Below are 21,961 nucleotides of genomic sequence, written 5' to 3' on the forward strand. Positions count from 1 at the left end.
AGATGGCTTGGCCATGTGAGCCGCATGGAAGATGGCAGGATCCCCAAAGACACATTGTACAGCGAGCTCGCCACTGGTATCAGACCCACCGGCCGTCCATGTCTCCGTTATAAAGACGTCTGTAAACGCGACATGAAATCGTGTGACATTGATCACAAGTCGTGGGAGTCAGTTGCCAGCATTCGCCAGAGCTGGCGGGCAGCCATAAAGACAGGGCTAAATTGTGGCGAGTCGAAGAGACTTAGTAGTTGGCAGGAAAAAGACAGAGGCGCAAGGGGAGAGCCAACTGTGCAACAGCCCCAACAAACAAATTTCTCTGCAGCACCTGTGGAAGAGCCTGTCACTCCAGAATTGGCCTTTATAGCCACTCCAGGCGCTGCTTCACAAACCACTGACCACCTCCAGGCGCGTATCCATTGTCTCTCGAGATAAGGAGGCCCAAAAGAAAGAACACAAATCCCATATTCCTAGCAAACATCCCCACCTGCCCCTGTATTTCCCTACTACCTACCTATTTTAGTGACAATTTATAATGGCCAATTTACCTACCAACCTGCAAGTCTTTTGGCTTGTGGGAGGAAACCGGAGCACCCGGAGAAAACCCACGCAGACACAGGGAGAACTTGCAAACTCCACACAGGCAGTACCCAGAATCGAACCCGGGTCCCTGGAGCTGTGAGGCTGCGGTGCTAACCACTGCGCCACTGTGTATTCCCTCCCTTGAACTCACTAGCTTCCATGACCTTCTCCACAGTAAATACAAACGAGAAATATTCATTTAAGAACTCGCCCATTTCCCGTGGCTCCACACATAGATTGCCACACTGATCCTTAAGGGGACCTACTCTCTCCCTCGCTAACCTTTTACTCTTAACATAGAATCTTTTAGGATTCTCCTTTATTTTACCTGCCAGGGAAATCTCATGGCCCCTTTTCGCCCTCCTAATTTCCTTAAGTATACTCCTACATCCCCTATACTCCTCGAGGGACTCGCTCGATCCCAGCTGCCTATACCTGACATATGCCTCCTTCTTTGTCCTGACCAGACCCTCAATATCACTCGTCAACCAAGGTTCCCTAAACTTGCCAGCCTTGCCCTTCCATCAAACAGTAACGTGCTGGCCCTGAACTCTTCCCATCTCACTTTTAAAAGACTCCAACTTGTCAGACGTCCCTTTACCTATAAACAAACTCTCCCATTCAACTTTTGAGAGTGCCTGACTGATGTCATCGAAATTAGCCTTCCCCCAATTTAGGACTTCAACCTGAGGACCTGTCCTATCCTTTTCCATAACTATCTTGAAGCTAATAGAGTTATGGTCACTGGTCCCAAAGTGCTCCCCCACTGACACATCAACCACCTGCCCACCCTCATTTCCTAAGAGGAGGTAGAGTGTAGCCCCTTCTCTAGTTGGGCCATCCACATACTGCTTCAGAAAACTATCCTGGACACACTTAACAAATTCTTCCCCATCTGATCCCTTAGCAGTAAGACAGTCCCAGTCAATATTAGGGAAGTTAAAATCACCGACTATTGGCCATTGTAAATTGCCCCTAGTGTAGGTAGGTGGTAGGGAATATGGGATTACTGTAGGATTAGCATCAATGGGTAGTTGTTGGTCAGCACAGACTCAGTAGGCCGAAGGGCCTGTTTCAGTGCTGTATCTCTAAATTTAAAAAAACCCCTTTAATTCCTACATTTATCTGTGATTTCCCTACATATATGCTCCTTCATTTCCCTCTGACTATTGGGGGCCTATAGTATAAGCCCAAAGTGATCACCCCTTTCTTATTTCTAAGTTCTACCCATATGGCCTCGCTGGACATTCCCCCCAGGATATCCTCTCTAAGTACTGCCGTGACGTCCTCCATAATCAATAGTGCAACTCCCCCTCCTCTCTTACCTCCACCTCTGTCACGCCAGAAGAATCGGTACCTCGGAACATTGAGCTGCCAGTCCTGCCCATCCCTCAACCACGTTTCCGTAATAGCTATAATGAGAATCCCATGTATCGATCCATGCTCTGAGTTCATCTGCCTTACCTGTAAGGCTTCTTGCATTAAAGTAAATGCAGTTTAGCCTACCAGACCTTCCACGCTCCCTGGCTGCCCCTGCCCGGTCTGCCTACTGGACTTGCTTGCATTAATCTCTACATTTGCCTCAACTATCTCATCTGAGAGACTACTACTTTGGGTCCCACCCCCTTGCAAGACTAGTTTAAACCCTCCCGAGTAGTACTAGCAAACCTCCCTGCAAGGATATTGGTCCCCCTCCAGTTTAAATGCAACCTGTCCTTCTTGTACTGGTCACCTCTGCACCATAAGTGATCCCAATGATCCAAGTAGCTGAAGCCCTCCCCCCCACACCAGCTCTTCAGACACGCATTAGTTTGCCTAATCCTCCTATTCCTACCCTCACTAGCACGTGGCACAGGGAGTAATGCTGAGATTACAACCCTAGAGGTCCTGCTTTTTAACCTTCTGCATAACTCCCTATATTCACTTTGCAGGACCTCATCTCTCTTCCTGCCTATGTCGTTAGTACCAATATGGACCACGACCTCTGGCTGCTCACTCTCCCCTTTCAGAATGTCCGGCAGCTGCTCCGAGACATCCTTGACCCTAGCACCAGGGAGGCAACATACCATCCTGGAGTCTCGTTTGTGGCCACAGAAACACCTATCTGCATCCCTTATGATAGAATCCCCTATCACTATATCTCTTCCAACCCTTTTCCTCCCCTGCTGTGCAGCAGAGCCCTCCGTGGTGACACGAACTTGGCTGTTGCTGCTTTCTCCTGGGAGGCCATCCACCACCCCACCATCACACCCCCCCCCCCCCGCCAACAGTATCCAAAGCGGTATATCTGTTTGAGAGAGGGATGGCCACAGGGGACTTCTGCACTACCTGCCTGCGCCTACCACTCTGTCTGGTGGTCACCCATCTCTTTTCTGCCTCTGCAGCCATGACCTGCGGTGTGACCACCTCACTAAACGTGCTATCCACAACGTCCTCAGCATCACGGATGCTCCACAGTGAATCCACCCACAGCTCCAGCTCCGTAATGCGGGTAGCCAGTAGCTGCAGCTGGATACACTTCCTGCACACATGGTCACCAGGGACACTAGAAGCGTCCCTGATTTCCCACATAGTGCAGGAGGAGCATATCACGGAGCTGAGCTCTCCTCCCATGACTTACCCTTAGGTTAATTAGTTACTCCCTTAATTAAAAAATACTAATTACACTAGGGGCCTTGTTCTACCCACTTCAATCAAAAGTCCTTAAAAAAAAAAACACTTGCTTAGAACTCACCTTATCACCAGATACTTTTTCCAACAAAAAAAACAACTTTCCCCTTATTTTTTTTAAAAAAAGATATTCTAACAGCTGCTACTCACCAACCAATCACCTTGCAGCTCTCCTCTGACGTCACTGTTTGCCGTTTTTTTTTCAAAACTCCAGTGTGTTAGAAGAGCACCTCTCCGCTCCGCTCCCAGAAGGTAAGAGGATGGTTGAAAGCTGTGACTGAAAGTGCACCAAGCAGACATGGAATGCAGAAGAGGCCAGTCAGAAGATTGAGAGGCTGAGAGAAACAAGGCCAGTGAGGGAACTGTAGACAAGGCCAAGGAATTTGAATTCCATGCACTGGAGGACAAGAAGCTAGGCTAGTGAAGCAGAGCTGGGCGCTCTTGCAGAATAGTTTTAAAAAACAAATTTAAACAATTATCCAAACATCAGCAAATAGCTCAGTTAATGAATATAAAACTGCATACTGAAGATAACAATGAAGATGGGTGGAAAAACTCACTTGACAGCTACTGAGTGGTGGGAGCCAATAACTACATGGTGACTGATCAAAGTGCGAAATTGAATGGGAAATGCTGACACAAAAGTGTGACCAAAAATCATGACAACAAGCAGTAAGGTTTGTGAATGGCAGCTCTCCCTGACACAAGATTAATAACAGAGATACAACAACCTTGTGAAAAAAACTACAATACTAAAGTTAATTTGATAAAATGAAAAAAAATGGAAGGGCACAAAATGCGGTTCATTCTATAAATGACAGCCTGGACACAAAGGATCATATTTAATGAATGTTTTAAGTGCTGAAATTTAGGATCCCATTAAGTAATTCCAGTAAAACACTCACACAATAATCCCAAGATTAGGCCACAATAGGTCAGAAGGTAGGAATTCTGCAGCACTGACAAGGCACAAGGTCAGGATTTTAACAGAACACTCTCCATTTGTCTGGATGAGTGCAGCTCCAACCAACATTTGAGGAGTTCAACACCATCCAGGACACAGCAGTTTGTTTGACTGGCACCCCATCCACCACCTTCAATATTCAATCTCTTCACCACCTATGCACAGTGGCAGCAGTGTGTAACATCTACAAGATGCACTGCAGCAACTCATCAAGGCTCCTTCAAAAGCACCTCCCAAACCCATGACCTCTACCACCAAGACGACAAGGGCAGCAGGTGCATGGGACCACCACCATCTCCAAGTCACACACCACCCCGACATAGATATACATCATTCCTTCATCATTACTGAATCAAATATCCTGGAACTCCCTCCCTCACAGGTGTAGGTGGGATTACCTACACCACATGGACTGCAGCTCGCCACTACCTTCTCAAGGGCAATTAGGGATGGGTGATGTATGCTGGCCTTACCGACAATGCTCACATCCTGCAAATGCATTTTAAAAAATACAAGTGTATTAAAAATGACAAACACAATTGAATTATCCTTCTCAGTAAAGATGCGGGACTTCTTTTTATTCATTCATGGAACGTAGGCATCACTGACAGCTGAAAAGCAACAGCACAAGAAAAGTCAACAAAATGATTTCTAAGAAAGGCAGGGGAGTTATCCTTGGCGTCCTGGCCAATATTTATCCCTCGCTCAACATCACAAAAATGAAATCGGGTCATTATCACATTGCTGTTTGCTGTGTGCATACTGGCTGCCATGCTTCCGACATTACAAGATTGACTACACTTCCAAAATACTTCACTGCCTGTCAAGCGCTTTGAGACAGACATTCGCAGGCATGAAAGGCATTATATAAATGCAAGTCTTTCATTTTCTTATTCGTTCATGGGATGTGGGTGCCTCTGGCAAGACCAGCCTTTATTTCTTCTCCCTAATTACCCTCAAGAAGGCGAAGGTAATGAGCTGCCTTCTTGAACCGCTGCAGTCGTGTGGTGTAACTACACCCACACACTGCTGTTAGGAAGGGAGTCCCAGATTTTTGACACAGTGACAGTGAAGGAATGGTGATACAGTTCCAAGTCAGCATGGTGTGTGGTTGGGAAGGGAACTTGCAGGTGGTGGTGTTCCCATGCATCAGCTGCCCTTCTTCTAGGTGGTAGAGGTCATGTGTTCTCATAGATCAAAGGTTTCTCTAAGCAACTACAAATGTGTCCCTTGGGAATGCTACATAATGACGAACTTCAGCAATTACAGATTAAAACAAAAACAAGCATATCAAGTTGAAGTGAGCACAATCAAGAAAATGTTGAGAGCAAAATACTAATCCCCTATATCAGAGAGGTCAGTGACTACAGGGCATAGATTTAAAGTGATTGGTAGAAGGATGAGAGAGATGAGATGAGGAATCCGCCCAGAGGGTAGTGGGGGTGTAGAACTCAATGCCTGAAAGGATGGTAGAGGCAGAAAACCACTTCTCATTTTAAAGGTGCCTGGGTGTGCACCTGAAGTGCCGTAACCTACAGGACTACGGACCACATGCTGTAAAGTGGGATTAGGTTGAGTGGCTTTTTTTTTCTGGCCGATGCAGACAGGATGGGCCAAGTGGCCTCTTTCTGTGCAATAAACTTTTGATGATTCTGTGATTCTAAAATATTGTGGATGCTGGAAATCTGAAATAAACCCAGTGCTGAAAATACTCAGCATGTCTGGCAGTATCTGTGGAGAAAGAAACAGAGTTAACATTAGGAATTTTTTTATTTATTTAGAGATACAGCACTGAAACAGGCCCTTCGGCCCACCGAGTCTGTGCTGACCAACAACCACCCATTTATACTAACCCTACAGTAATCCCATATTCCCCATCACCTCCCTACACTAGCAGCAATTTACAACAGCCAATTTACCTATCACCTGCAAGTCTTTGGATGTGGGAGGAAACCGGAGCACCCGGCGAAAACCCACGCAGACACAGGGAGAACTTGCAAACTCCACACAGGCAGTACCCAGAATCGAACCTGGGTCCCTGGAGCTGTGAGGCTGCGGTGCTAACCACTGCGCCACTGTCTCTTCCTCAGAACCGAAAGTAGAAATGCAATGGGTTATATACTGTAGAAAGGGAAAGGTGGGTGTGGGGGGTGCACAGTGGAAGAACAAAAGGGAAAGGGAGTGGTAATAGCATTTGTCCAGACAGAGTGTTAATGGCAGCATGAACAGCTCTGTTCAAAAGCAAAAACATGAAAAACCAGTTTAAGACAGGCATGCGGTTTAAACAAAAAAATCAAATCAAAATGGGGGGCAAGGTCAGAAATCACTGAACTCAATGTTGAGTCCAGAAGACTGCAATATGCCTAATTGGAAGATGAGGTGCTGTTCCTCGAGCTTGCATTGAGCTTCATTGGAACACAGCAGCAGGTAGAGGACAGAAATGTGGGCGAGAGCGCAATGTGGTGAATTAAAATGGCAAGCAACTGGAAGCTCGGTCATTTTTTTAAAAATTCGATTATTGGGATGTGGGCGTCACTGGCTAGACCAGCATTTATTGCCCATTCCAACCTGTCCTTGAGAAAGTGGTGGTGAACCGCCTTCTTGAACCGCTATAGTCCTTGGGCTGGAGGTACACCCACAGTGCTGTTAGGGAGGGAGTTCCAAGATTCTGACCCAGTGAAAGCGTAGGAACGGCGATATAGTTCCAACTCAGCATGGTGTGTGACTTGGAGGGGAACTTGCAGGTGGTGGTGTTCCCATGTAAAGGCCTGCTACCCAACCCCAAAAACGTGTCGGGGTCGGGTCGGGTCACACTTCTGGGTCCAGCATTCAGGCTAGGGCCAGACACGCTCTATCACAGCTAAGTGGCTCCACTACTAATTTAATTTTTGGACTAGAAAGGTGGTTTTGTTACTATTATTTTAAGCTTGTGCACATCAGCAACAAAGTGAAAAATGGAAGGTAACGGATGGTCAGGTCGGATTGGGCACGGGAAAAATGGAAGGACTCGGGCCAGGTCAGATGTGGTTCTGTCGGGCTCGGGTCGGGTTTAATTTGCAGACCCAAGCAGGCCTTTATTCCCATGCATCTGCTGCCCTTGTCCTTCTATGTGGTAGAGGTTGCGGGTTTGGAAGGTGCTGTCAAAGCAGCCTTGGTTGCATCTTGTAGATGGTACACACTGCTGCCACTGTGCATCGGTGGTGGAGGAAGTGAATGTTTGTGGATGGGGTGCCAATCAAGTGGGCTGCTTTGCCTGGATGGTGCCGAGCTTCAGGAGTGTTGTTGGAGCTGCACCCATCCAGGCAAGTGGACAGTATTCCATTACACTCCTGACTTGTGCTTTGTAGATGGTGGACAGGCATTGGGGAGACAGGAGGAGAGTTACTTGCCGCAGAATTCCGAACCTCTGACCTGCTCTTGTCGCCGCAGTATTTATGTGGTTGGTCCAGTTCAGCTTCTGGTCAATGGTAACCCCCCAGGATGTTCATCGTGGGGAATTCAACGATCGTAATGCCACTGAATGTTAAGGCAAGATGGTTAGATTCTTTCTTGTTTGAGATGGTCATTGCCTGGCACTTGTGTGGCATGAATGTAACTTGCCACTTACCTGCCCAAGCTTGAAGGTTGTTCAGGTCTTGCTGCATATGAACACAGACTGCTTCAATATTTGAGGCATCACGAATGGCGAACATTGTGCAATCATCAGTGAACATCCCCACTTCTGACCTAATGATGGAGGAAAGGTTATTGAAGCAGCTGAAGATGGTTGGGCCTAGAAAAACTACCGAGAAACTACTGCTGTAATGTCCTGGGACTGAGATGATTGACCTTCAACAACCACAACCATCTTCCTTTGTGCTAAGTATGGCTCCAACCAGCAGAGAGTTTCCCCCCGATTCCCATTGACTCCAGTTTTGCTAGCGTCATAAGGTCAGGGGCGGCACAGTGGCGCAGTGGTTAGCACTGCAGCCTCACAGCTCCAGCGACCCGGGTTCAATTCTGGGTTCTCCCTGTGATCGCGTGGGTTTCCGCTGGGTGCTCCGGTTTCCTCCCACAACCAAAGACTTGCAGCTTGATAGGTAAATTGGTCATTGCCATTGTAAATTGCCCCTAGTGTAGGTAGGTGATAGGAGAATGGTGGGGATGTAGTAGGGAATATGGGATTAATGTAGGATTAGTATTAATAGGTGGTTGTTGGTTGGCACAGACTCGGTGGGCCGAAGGGCCTGTTTCAGTGCTGTATCACTATGATTATGACTAGGAGAAGTGGGGATGTTCGCTGATTATTGTGCAATGTTCAACACCATCACCCCTTGACATTCAATGGCATTACGATCGCTGAATCCCCCACTAACATCCTGGGGGTTACCACTAACCAGAAACTGAACTGGAGTAGCCATATAAATCCTGTGGCTACAAGAGCAGGTCAGAGGTTAGGAATCTTGCAGCGTGTAACTCACCTCCTGACTCCCCAAAGCCTGTGCACCATCTACAAGGCACAAGTCAGGAGTGTGATGGAATACTCTCCACTTGCCTGGATGGGTGCAGCTCCAACAACACTCAAGAAGCTCGACACCATCCTGGACAAAGCAGCCCGCTTGATTGGCACCCCATTCACAAACATTCACTCCCTCCTCTACCGCACAGTGCGTACCATCTACAAGATGCACTGCAGCAACGCACCAAGGCTCCTTAGACAGCACCTTCCAAACCTGCGACCTCTACCACCTAGAAGGACAAGGGCAGCAGTTGCATGGGACCACCACCTGCAAGTTCCCCTCCATGCTACACACCATCCTGACTTGGAAATATATCTCCATTCCTTCACTGTCGCTGGGTCAAAATCCTGGAACTCCCTTAACAGTACTGTAGGTGTACCTACCACACACCAACCGTGGCTCACCACCACCTTCTCAAGGCAATTAGGAATGGCAATAAATGCTGTCCGAGCCAGCGATGATCACATTCCATGAATGAATAAAAAAGGCTGCAGAAATGTCAATAACCATCAAACACAGTTTTAAAGTGACTGGCAAAAGCAGAGGCAACATCTTTACACAGCAGGTTGTGATCTGGAATGTGCTACCTGAAAAGGTTGATGGAAGAAGGTTCAATAACTTTCGAAAGAGAATTGCAAAAATACTTGAAGGGAAAAACTTTCAGGGCTCTGGAGCTGAGCCAGGGACTGCAATTAATTGGATATCTCTACCAAAAGCCAGCAAAAGCACAATGGGCCTCCTTCTGTGGTGCATTGTTCCAAGATTCCATCTCTTTGGGCTAGGTGTGCACTCCACAGGGTAAATAGAAACTTCACCTATGCACTTCCACAGTGCCCTGCATTAGAAACTCTTGAACGCAACACTGGGTTTCCACATGCAAACACCTGTCTGACCAACAAAAACAGCTTTCCACTGAGGACCCAAGTTCAAATCCAGTCCAGACCAACAGGAAATCTCTATCCATTGGCTGTAGGCACCCTGCATGAAATGAAGTTGGCCAGTCTCAATTCAGTTCTGCAGCAATTACATTTATACTTAAGGGGTCTAAGGATAATTGGTGCAGGAAATGGAGTTTTCTACTAGTGAAATAGGGAGATTGAGATTGAGGTGAAGCACATTGGTTGGGCAGAGTGGAGGGAGCTATGCAGTGACTGACCTGGGAGGGTTGGATTCAGAAACAGGTGTGGCTGAGAGCAAAAATGTTGCATTTCAGACACCCTCCAACATCTCTCATCTTAATAGAAATTTTAGATGAACTACATGAACAGCAATGGGAAAGTCTAGGGGTTTGGGGCGGTGGGGTGGATGTGGGTAGGTACGGTGGTTGCAGAAATGTTTAAACAGCTGCTCTTATCCAAGATGTTAGATCAGTCACTCTTGAATTTTCTCAGTATTTTTGCTTCTACTCCCAACAATTTTATTAAACTTGCTTTCCTTCACTAATTTCAAACCTTCCCCTGCCTCCATTGGCTTAATTATTAACCACCGCCTTGCCTGGAAGGACACTCATGCTATTTTAGTTCTGGTGCAAGATGGTTCGTTCAGCATAGCCTACCTTTGTTCTAGAGCTATATATTTTCATATATAAATTATACATACACGCACAAACTGCTAGGTAAGCAAGCTCTGAAGGTTTTTTTTTAAGGTTTCTGCTGCATTAATTTTTGTAGCTTATTGGAAATAAACAGTGGCAAATAGAGTGTTAAAAATATCTCTTTTTTTGAGTGTACACACGCAGGCCATTTGTACTTTTTTAAAAATAAAAACTTGGATCACAAGAGTTTTTCCCTTAAATGTAGAAACAGCATGCAATTAGAGAATAAAAACCATATGTACGAAATGGTCAATGTAAATGCAGCCAGGTGATTAGTTTCTCAAATTACGCAACAAAAAGTGCACTCAGTCAAGGGAGCATGGTACAAAAGGTACTTTGACTGCAGTGAAGCTGGCAGTAGCCAGCACCACCTGCTGGTTTTAAAACTAAAACAAAGTAACTATTAAACTTCAATTACGTACCAGAAACGAAATGCAACCTAAACTTTCCCTTAACCTCTTGCAAACATCGAAAGAGGAAAGCAAAAACAACAAATGAGACTTCGGACTAGATCTCAAGTTACAGCTGATTTTGCGTCGAGCAGGAGTTGGCATACCTACTCACAGCACCTCTCAACCCAGAGCAAAGCAGATCTATGCCTGCTATATTTCCATATGACAAGCGAAACTTTAGGGTGCATTTACACTTTCCTAAGAAAACAAAAGGAAAATAGTTCTCAAGTCAACTGTGGATTTGAAGATTCAACTGGCTCAGGTTCTATGAAACCTGCAATCAGTTCTTGGATTCAAAACCAGTTTGAAGCTTTTTTGACGTCATAAGGCTTTACAGATGCCCATGGCAGTGCACTGCACTTTCAACTCTGAACTACACATAGCCACATTTACACTGCATCAAGTATCAAAATAAATTCAAACACCCATTCACCAATACAACTCAACAGCTCAACAGAAATATATAGAATGGCTACAGCACAGAAGGAACATAGCAGCAGGAGTAGGCCATTAAGCCCATCACGCCTGCTCTGCCATTCAGTATCATGGTTGATCATCCACTTCAAAGCCTTTTCCCCACACTATCCCCATATCCTTTTATGTTATTGGTATTTATAAATATGTTAATCGCTGGTTGAAACATACTCAATGACTGAGCTTCCACGACCCTCTGGGGTAGAGAATTCCAAGGATTCACAACCCCGAGTAAAGAAATTCCTCATCGCGGTCTTTTGAAATCATGACCCCTGATTCTAGACTCCCCAACCTGGGGAAACATCTTAGCTGCATCTACCCTGTCTATCCCTTTAGGTATTTCGTAGGTTTCCATGAAATCACCTCTCATTCTTTGAAACTCTAGAGAATACAGGCCCAGTTGCCCCAATCTCTCTTCATAGGACAGTCCCACCATCCCGGGAACAAGTCTGATGGACCTTCGCTGCGCTCCCTCTATGGCAATAATATCCTTCCTAAGGTAAGGGGACCAAAACTGCAGAAGGCAGCCATTCGTGACTGTGCCAGCTCTCTGTAAGAACAATGCAGCTAGTCCCACTTCCCTGTCTTTTCCCATAGCCCTGCAATTTTTCTCTATTCAGATAATTATCCAATTCCTTTTTGAAAGCCAAGATTGAATCAGCCTCCACCACATTTCAGGCAGTGCATTCCAGATCCTAACAACTCACTGCGTAGTAAGGTTTTTCCTCATTCTGCTTTTGGTTCTTTTGCCATTCACCTTAAATCTGTGACCTCTGACCTCCATTAAGGTGAAGAGTTTCTCCTTAACTATCCTGCCCAGACCCCTCATGATTTTGAACACCTCTATTAAATCTCCTCTTCTCTAAGGAGAACAGCCTCAGCTTCTCCAATCTATCCACGTAACTGAAGTCTCATCCCTGGAACCATTCTTGTAAATCTTTTTTGCAAGCGCTCTCATGCCTTCACATCCTTCAAGTGTGGTGTCCAGAATTGGACACAACACTCCCGTTGAAGCAGAACCAGTGTTTGAAAAGGTTGACCAACATTTTCTTGCTTTTATTGTCTATTCCCCTACTTAAAAAGCTCAGAAGCCCACTACTTTATTAACTGCTTTTTCAACCTGCTCCTGCACCCCTTTTAGAATTGTATCCTTTATTTTTATACTGCTTCTTCTCATCCTTCCTACCAAACTGTATCACTTCACACTTCTCTGCATTAAATTTCACCTGCCACATGTCCACCCATTCTACCAGCCAATGCCCCCTTGAAGCCCATCACTATCCTCCTCATAGTTAACAATACTTTCAAGTTTTGTCATCTGCTAATTTTGAAAATGTGCCCTGCATACCCAAGTCAAGTTCATTCTTCTTCTTCTTTGGCCTCGTCTCGGGAGACAATGGGTAAGCGCCTGGAGATGGTCAGTGGTTTGTGGAGCAGCGCATTATTACAGATCAAGAAAAGGAGTGGTCCTAATACCGACCCCCGGCGAACCTCGCCATAAACCTTCCATCTGTCTGAAAAACAACAGTTCACCACTACACTGTTTCATATCACTCAGCCAACTTTGTATCCATGTTGCGACTATACCTTTTATTCAAAGACTTTAAAGCCTGGCTCGGGTATAAAATTAAAACCTGATCCGGGCCAGACACGACAACAGCCAACCCAAACCCGACCCAGGCCCGAGTCCTTTAAATTTTTTAAATGCCCGACCCGAACCAGACACATGTAGTCAGGTTTGGTCAGGTAGCCAGGTTTTACTTAAGAGTGCGGAGTCCAGAGTGCATGTTTCCCGCCTTGACGCACTGAACGATCATTTGAAGATTATTTCCTGGAGCAAGGCAGCACTGTCCACATCCAGCACGACCCAACCCCAAATGCTGGACCCGGAAGAGAGACCCAACCCTGATACACGTCGTTGGGTCTGGTCGGGTAGCCATGCTTTAATAGGCTTCAACTTTGCTGACAGGCCTTTTATGTGGCACTTTGTCAAATGCATTTTGGAAGTCCATGTACACATCAACTGCATTGCCCTCTTCAACCCGGTTACCTCATCAAAAAATTTAATCAAGTTAAACACTATTTGCCATTAACAAATCTGTGCTGTCTTTTCTTTTAATTAATCCATTTGTCCAAGTAACTGTTAATTTTGTCCCAGATTATTGTTTCTAAAAGCTTTCTCAGAGGTTAAATTGATTGGCCTTTGACTTTCTTGAACGAGGATGTAACATTTGCAATTCTCCAGTCCTCTGGCACCACCTCTGTATCGAAGGAGGGTTGGAAGATAATGGCCAGTGTCTCGGCAATTTCCACCCTTACTTCCCTCATTATACTGGGAAGCAACGGATCTGGCCTTGGTCACATCAATTTTAACTACAGCCAGCCTAATAGCTCCTCTATCAATTTTTAGCCTATCCAATGTCTCATCTACATTCACGATGACTTTGGCAGCATCTTCTTCCTTGGTAAAGACATTTCCAGTAGTCATTTAGTACCTCAGCCATGTCAGGTGCTTCCAGGCGTAATTTCCCTTTTGGTCTCTAATCAGCTCCACTCCTCCTTTTACCACCCTTTTACATTGGACATATAGCAAATTCAGACTGTAATGTCCAATTCAGAATTATGCTTAAAGAATTAAACACTAGCATAGACTGTTCTGATGAAGGGTCACTGACCTGAAACGTTAACTCTGCTTCTCTCTCCACAGATGTTGCCAGACCAGCTGAGTATTTCCAGCATTTCTTGTTTTTATTATAGTATACACTGTAGTGGGGAGGACATCTTAAGGTTGTTGCCTTCAAACACTGAAAGCCAGTCACATGATGTTGGGTGCTTCTGACCTGGAGTCTGAAACTTAACAAGCATTTTGAAAATCTGTAGTTCTATTACTAAACAATTAAAATGCCCTCAAATTTACTGGATTCAATTTTGTGGGACACACCGACACTTACAGAATACCATTGTTTGTTGCATGGTACGACATGTCTGCTCACAGGAAATAGCACATCAGCCAACTTGCTGCGAGCAACTTTTTACATCTGTAACATTAAAACTTTTGGGCTACAGGCTCAATTGAAAGCTTATGTAAACATTTCTTCTGTGAATTCCAATGCAAAATTGCATAAACTTAGCTGGTTGGCTTACCTGCGACACCATTGCTTGACGAGGATTTTCAACGTTAATTGAAATAGTAGCCTGTCACAGCTCCCTGTCATGCCACTACATGGTGGATTATCTTTTCACCTACAAATCTTAAAATACTTTCTAAAAGAAAAACAAATTTTATCTGCCATTTTTCCCACAATAATTGAAATATAAACATCTAAACTCAGGGCTAAAACAAATTCAACAGGTTATATATTTCACAATAACATGACAAGCTTTATATTTTGTATCTTCCAGTATCATCTGTTTTAAGAAAAGCTGCTCGGTAAATTTCAAAAGCTTCATTCAGGTAAAGTTACAAGGGCATATGCACTCTCACAACAGTGAGTGAAGGATGTGTAGTGATTACTAACCTGTTGTAGCTTTTTATTTGTTGTACAAATTTCAGAAAATGGAGTGAACATAAGAGGAATGAGTAACAAACATATCGAAAGCCATAAAAGACAATACTCCCCAACACCATGGGAAATCTACTAGTATCCTTAAAGAATATTACATCACAACACTACACTGGAGCACAAAGCAAAGACAATCTTTAACCAAGCAGTGGCCCAAGAAGGACAGGCCAGGTTTCAGGTTATACATAGCAATGGTGCTCCAGACCCCAACTCGTCATAAGCAATGCCTGGAAAAATCTACCACTGCCTACTTAAGGCGATGACAGAAAGTAGTCAAGTCCTCCATTCAGTCACTGTTTTTCTAGGTTTGAAGCCTTATTTAGTTTAAATGTTTCACCCAAGTATTGACCATTCCCTTCAGCCCCTTGAGCCTGTTTCGTCATTCAGCAACATATGACTATCTGTATCTTAACTCCATATCCTTTTGACTAGCAAAGTGGGAAGGTGGGGCTGAGAGAAAATGCAAGCGAGAAAAAAAAAGGGAGAATGGGAGACAGGAAAAGAGAGAAAAGCAGAGAAATAAGGGAGAAAGGAAAAGCAAGCAAGGAGAGGGAATTGTTCTATGAGGAGACACTGAATAGACCAGGCCTATATTCCCCGGAGTTCAGAAAAATGAGAGCTGATCTCATTGAAACATAAATTCTTCAGGGGCTTGACAGGGTTAATGCTAAGAAGGTGTTTCCCCTGGCTGGGGAATCTAGAATACGGGGGCACAGTCTCAGAAGAGGGTCAACTATTTAGGAGCGAGATGAGGAGGAATTTCTTCACTCAAAGGGTTGGGAATCTTTGGAACTCTCTACCCCAGAGAGCTGCAGACACTCACTTGTTGAGTATAGTCAAGATAGAGATCAACAGATTTTTGGATACTTATTGAACGGATATGGGGATAGCGGGGGAAGGTGGAGCTGACATAGATCATTCATGATTTTTTTTTAATTGCAGTGCAGGCTCGAAGGGCCAAATGGCCTATGCCCGCTCCGATTAGAGTTCTTAGTAGAGGAAAAGATGAAGACTTGAATTCCTATCGCACCTTTGACGACCCCAAGCATTTTACAGCCAATCAAATACGATTGAAGTATAGTCACTGTTTAGTTGAGAGATACAGCACTGAAACAGGCCCTTCAGCCCGAGTCTGTGCCGACCATCAACCACCCATTTATACTACTAATCCTACACTAATTCCATATTCCTACCACATCCCCACCCTGTCCCTATATTTCCCTACTACCTACTAGGGGCAATTTATAATGGCCAATTTACCTATCAACCTGCAAGTCTTTGGCATGTGGGAGGAAACCGGAGCACCCGGAGGAAACCCACGCAGACACAGGGAAAACTTGCAAACTCCACACAGGCAGTACCCAGAATTGAACCCGGGTCTCTGGAGCTGTGAGGCTGCGGTGCTAACCACTGCGCCGCCCTAATGTAATGTAAGAATATTTGTCCAAAGAGGCAACATCACTAAGAACATCCCTTTCCAACTACTGAGGTTCACAAAACTCAAGCAAGTCAAACCAGAGAAGAAACAGATGGGTGAATGGAACACCTTTGATCAAAGACCAAGTAAATTGTACCTATACTCTCTGGAGTTTAGAAGAATGAGAATTGATCTTATTGACACAAACAGGATTCTGAAATGGCTTGATGGCGCAGACACAGAGCTTGTTTCACAAAAACAAAGTACGTGGATACTGGAAATCGGAAATAAAAACAAAGTGCTGAAAACACTCAGCAAGTTAATGTTTCAGGTTGATGACCTTTCATCAAAACTGGCAAAATATTAGAAATGCAATAGGTTTTGAGCAAGTAAAACAGTGGCGGGGGGCGGGGTTGGGGAGAGAACAACAAAAGGGAAGGTCTGTGATAGGGCGAGAGAGATTAAATGACAAAGATGTCATGAAATAAAAGGGAAAGGGAATGGTTATAGTTGTAGTAAAGGTCAACGCAATTTTCCAGAGAGCGTTAATGGCAGAATAATGAACAGCTTTGTTCAGAAGCAAAAACATGAAAGACGAGTTTAAGACCAGCACATGGTTAAAAAACAGAATCAAAATGGCAGTAATGGTCTGAAATTGTGGAACTCAATGTTGACTCCAGAAGGCTGTAAAGTGCCTAAATGGAAGATGAGTTGCAGTTCCTTGAGCTTCACTGGAACACAGCAGCAAGCCAAGAACATAAATGTGGGCATGAGACAGAGGTCGTGAATTAAAATGGAAAGCATCCAGAGGTCATTTCCACTGGCTAGGAAATCACGGGGGCACAGCCTCAAGATAAGGGGTCGATTATTTAGGACTGAGATGAGAATAAATTTCTTCACTCATCAGAGGGTTGTGAATCTTCAGAATTCTCTACCCCCGAGAGTTGAGTACATTCATGGCTGAGATAGATTTTTGGTGTCTTGGGAATCAAGGAATATGGGGAGCGGGCAGGAAGGGAGTTGAGACAATCATCCATGATCATATTGAATGGCGGAGCAGGCTCAAGGGGCCGTGTGGTCTACTCCTGCTCCACTTCGGTTATGATTTGCTGAAAGGTCACAAAATCAAAGGGTCGCAGTTTGGATACCCCTGGGATCAGACACAGGAAGAGATCACATGGATTCCAGAACTGAAGTCTCCTACAAATGCCATCACCTGATTTTCTCAATTGCACCTATCAGCTTACACCTCTTGCTCTGTAGAGCACAATTAAAACGTGTCACACTCCTTCCTCTAATCAAAGAAGTGTTCGTGAACATTCATGGCTGCTGTAGTAATTTCAAAGCCAAGGTTATACTCATGCATTTTATTATTCAGCTCATGGACAAATAAATATGGCACTAAGTCAACATTTTAATTTTTATTTGCATATGTCAAAATACAATTTTCAGAAAATAGTTGGAAGTTTTTGCAATCAGCTTCATGCAGATGCACTGTCAGCTCAATACTACCAATAAAACTGACACAGCACACCGGCCACATTATGGAATCTGATATAAAGAATAAATAACCTAAATATAAAACACTAAAATATTAGAAACATCTACGGTAATTTTGCACATGCACTCAACACATTCTGCAATCTGCTTGCCAGTCAGTCACACACTGAACATTGTGATGAACCAGCATTCAAACCTTCTGCCATCACTATTTCTGCACGTCAAACCACAGTTAAGATGTCACACCAATGGTAATTTCAACCCAACAATCACTTAGTCCAAGTATCATTTGAATGTGAAAATCTAGTTTTCTTGGTACCTTTATAAAATCAATCTCCTGAGATTGGTAGGTAAGAGTATGAATCCACACCTGCATAAAACCAACTGACAGAAAACATCATGCCCCAGAGACAAGGGGTATTATGCCCCAATTACTAGAAGACTACAATAAGCGATGTAACACAAGAACAGTGTTTTTTTATGAAGGGGTATAAATTCACATTTAATACAATATATTTAAGGATAATACAGCAGCTACTGCAAGCTTAACAATGTACAATGACACAGCATGTTTGAACTCTTCAGTGGTTTTATTTGACATATAATGTGCCGTATGAAGTTGTACTGACGTTTAAATATATATTCAAAGTAAACTAGGGGTGATGCACAATATTGGTCTAATGCTAAGAGTGTTCATTGAAATGCTTTTTTTAAAAAAAGGCCATCAAAATACAGGAAGTGCGCTTTGATTACTGGGCTTTCAACACAATGATGATTTTCCAACTTTCAGCGACTCTTCCCATCAGCCCCAAAAGCATGGATACAAAATACAAGGTGGTATGTGAAGGCCATTAGGTTAGGATTCCCAAACAAATGCTCATTTTAGTGATATTACTTTGGCAGGGACTTAAATGGCCCGGATGTGACTCACAGTATGCAAAACAGAGTGAGAAACCTCTCATTAATCTTTGATACTCATTTTTACATCTGTGAATATTGGAATCCCAAATCAAAAGTACCGCTAACCATTCAAGACACCACACTTTTCCAAAAAAATCATTTCACGTATATGCACTTTTTAAGCCATAAAACCTCATTTTCATTAAAAAGACGCATCTTTGAATAATCTGTTTTGTGTAACCATTACGTCTACATGGTGCATTGAAACTTAAAACAATATATATATATATTTATTATGTGTGTATATATACACATTATATAGATATATATATATATAGATATATATAGATATATATATATATAGATATATATATATATATATACACACACATACACATTATATATATATATACATACAAACAGTACCTGCTAAAATGAAAGTGAAGGTTACAGGTTACTTAAGAACGTATGCTACAGACTTAAAATTGTGACAGATGTAGGTCAAGAAAACATTTTGTAAAATAAATCTACTTCAACTGACTTGTTAAAGCATCTTATAAAGAAATGCATATTGCACAAACATTTCACCAAGTCTATTTGATCAATACGGAGGGACAAATCACGATTCGCAGATACCTCCTTTATTGAGCTTCGATGCATCATTTTCAAAACGGGATAGCTCTGTGAATACTGTCCCAACTTGAACTGGCACATGGGTGGTTAAGCACATATTAAACATTTTAAGCATGTGAAGGAGGAAAACAATTCTGTGACACAATAAAATTGTGTTGTATTCTTAACCATCTTTGCTGTGACAATGAAAGCAGTTTGTTGACACAAGTGTTTTATGTACAAGTAAGGCTTACTGGTTTAATATCGAGGCGCTTCTGCCCTTAAACACTTTCCTCATATTACTGTAAACAAGATTTTCAGTCTTTCCATTTCTTCAGCAGTTTTAGCATGTTAAAATGGCCATTATATATAAATATATATATATATTTATTTATATATATCCATATATAAAGACATTAAACAGGTTCAAAGAAGATGATGCTCTTCACGGTGGGAGCCTGGTCGGTCACTCCCATCTCGTTTTGATCATTTTGCTGAGTGTGTGATACTAGTTTAGAGTTGACCAGTTATCGCGTAATGGCATCAACAGCAGTCAGAATCCTGTTTACTTGGAAAGTTTGCTGATGACTCTGATCAAAGCCCCATTTTCATCTTTCAGCCTCTGGTTGTCTGCTTTCAAATCTGGTAACATCTGCAGTGGATACAAAAAATATGTTAAGCCACTGAATACCAACCTTCAGCCTGCACATAATGTTGATAGCAAACATTGCAAACAAAACTGTCTGAAACAGAACATGAATTATGGGAACATGGAAATTTTGAGAGCGGAGCATTCATTATCTGCGCTTGCCAAGGATTACTGCAGCCCCGGGGTTTTCGGTCTTTTTGCTACCTCTTCAAGCATCTCAAATGCACCTACAGTATATTAAAATACATCAGGTGAATAAGGTATAATCAAATGAGACTTTAAACCTATTCAAAGAGAAGCAGGTGAGTTCTCCCCAATAATAAAAACAAAGTTCTGGAAATATTCAGCAGGTCTGGCAGTATCCGTGGAGAGAAAGAGTTAATGTTTCAGGTCGATAACCTTTCATCAGAACTTGCAATGGTTAGAAATGTAATAGGCATTGAGCAAATGAAAGGTGGGGGAAAAGGAAGAACAACGAAAGGGAAGGTCTGTGATAGGGAGGAGGGTGACAGAGATTAAATGACAAAAATGTCATGGAATAAAAGGCAAAGGGAGTGGTAATAAAGTAAAAGACAAAGCATTTGTCCAGAGTATTAATGACAGAATGATGAACAGCTCTGCCTGAAAACGAAAAACATGAAAAATAAGTTGAACGATTAAAAAAAATAAATAAAATGGGACTCATGGGCTGAAATTGAAAAACTCAACATTCAGTCCTGAAGGCTGTAAAGTGCCTAAAGGGAAAATGAGGTGCTGTTTGCTTGAGCTTGCGTCGAGCTTCATTGGAACACTGCATCAGGCAGACGACAGAAGTGTGGGCATCAGAGCAAGGTGGTGAATTAATATGGCAAGCAACCTGGAGCTCGGGGTCACGTGCGCGGACCGAGCAGAAGTGTTCCGCAAAGCGGTCACCCAATCTGCATTTGGTCTCCCTGATGTCAGGCGACCACATTGTGAGCAGCGAATACACTATACTAAATTGAAAGTAGTACAAGTAAATTGCTGCTTCACCTGGAAGGAATGTATGGGGCCTTGGATGGTGACAACAGCGGAGATAAAAGGGCAGGTGTTACACCTCCTGTGATTGCATGGGAAGGTGCCATGGGAAGGGTACGAGATGTTGGGGCAATGGAGGAGTGGAACAGAGAGTCACGGAGGGAACAGTTCCTTCGGAATGCTAACAGGGAGGGAGATGAAGAAGTATTTGGTGGTGGCATCACGCTGGAGGTGGTAGAAATGGCAGGAGGATGAACCTTTGGATGTGCAGAATGGTGGGGTGGAAAGTGAGGACAAGGAGAACCATGGCGTGGTTCTGGGAGGGTTGGGAAGGGGCAAGAGTAGAAATGCGGAAAATGGAATGGACAGAGTCGAGGGCCTAGTCAACCACAGTGGGGGGGAATCGTTGGTTGAGGAAAAAGGAAGACCTATCAGAAGTGTTGCTAGGAAGGTTGCATCATAACAGATGCAGCAGAGACAGAGAAACTGGAGAATTAAGTGGGGTCCTATCAGGAGGCGGGGTGTGAGGACATGCAGTCAACGGGCTTATAATGAATCGAGACAACCTATCCCCAGATATGGAAACAGAGAGGTCGATGAAGGGAATTGTCAGAGATAGACCATGTGAAGAGAAGAGAAAAGGGTGGAAATTGGAAGCAAAGTTGATCAAATTTTTCAGTTCTAGGTAAGAGCAGAAAATGGCACCGATACAGAGTCATTAATGTATCGGAAAAAGAGTTGGTGGAGAAGGCCTGAGTAACAGTGGAACAAGGAATGTTAAACATAGTCCATAAAAACAGGTATAACTCTGACCCATGTGGGTACCTATTGTAATACCTTTTATGTGGAAGAAGTGAGTGGAGTTGAAGGAGAAGTTGTTCAACGTGATACTGCCAGACGCGCTGAGTATTTCCAACACTTAGTTTTTGTTTCAGATTGCCAGCATTTGCAGTATTTTGCTTTTATTTTAGAGTTCTCCCAATGTCCTGCCCAATATTTATTCTTCAACTAACATCACAAAAATAAATTGGTTCATCACTGCAGGTGGGAACTTGCTGTGCACAAATTGGCTGGGGCATTTCACAGAATCTC

General features: G+C 43.6%; 1 protein-coding gene across 12 annotated transcripts in view; it reads right to left on the minus strand.

The window, feature by feature from the left end:
- Window positions 1–17,624: 17,624 nt before the first annotated feature.
- ppp1r12a (protein phosphatase 1, regulatory subunit 12A) overlaps window positions 17,625–21,961 on the minus strand; it is a 271,369-nt gene continuing 267,032 nt past the window's right edge. For 8 of the 12 annotated variants that reach the window (XM_068050114.1, XM_068050113.1, XM_068050112.1 and 5 more), the window contains one exon: window positions 19,793–19,876. Coding sequence is in view for 4 of the 12 variants with exons in the window: in XM_068050119.1 (XP_067906220.1) it covers window positions 19,790–19,876 (87 nt within the window). In the remaining 8 variants the exon portion in view is untranslated. Of the gene's footprint in view, window positions 19,877–21,961 lie in introns of all 12 variants that reach the window. The other 4 variants (XM_068050119.1, XM_068050120.1, XM_068050118.1 and 1 more) reach the window with 1 other exon arrangement.

The sequence above is a fragment of the Heterodontus francisci genome, chromosome 18 (assembly GCF_036365525.1).
Source record: "Heterodontus francisci isolate sHetFra1 chromosome 18, sHetFra1.hap1, whole genome shotgun sequence".
NCBI classification, from domain to species: Eukaryota; Metazoa; Chordata; class Chondrichthyes; order Heterodontiformes; family Heterodontidae; genus Heterodontus; species Heterodontus francisci.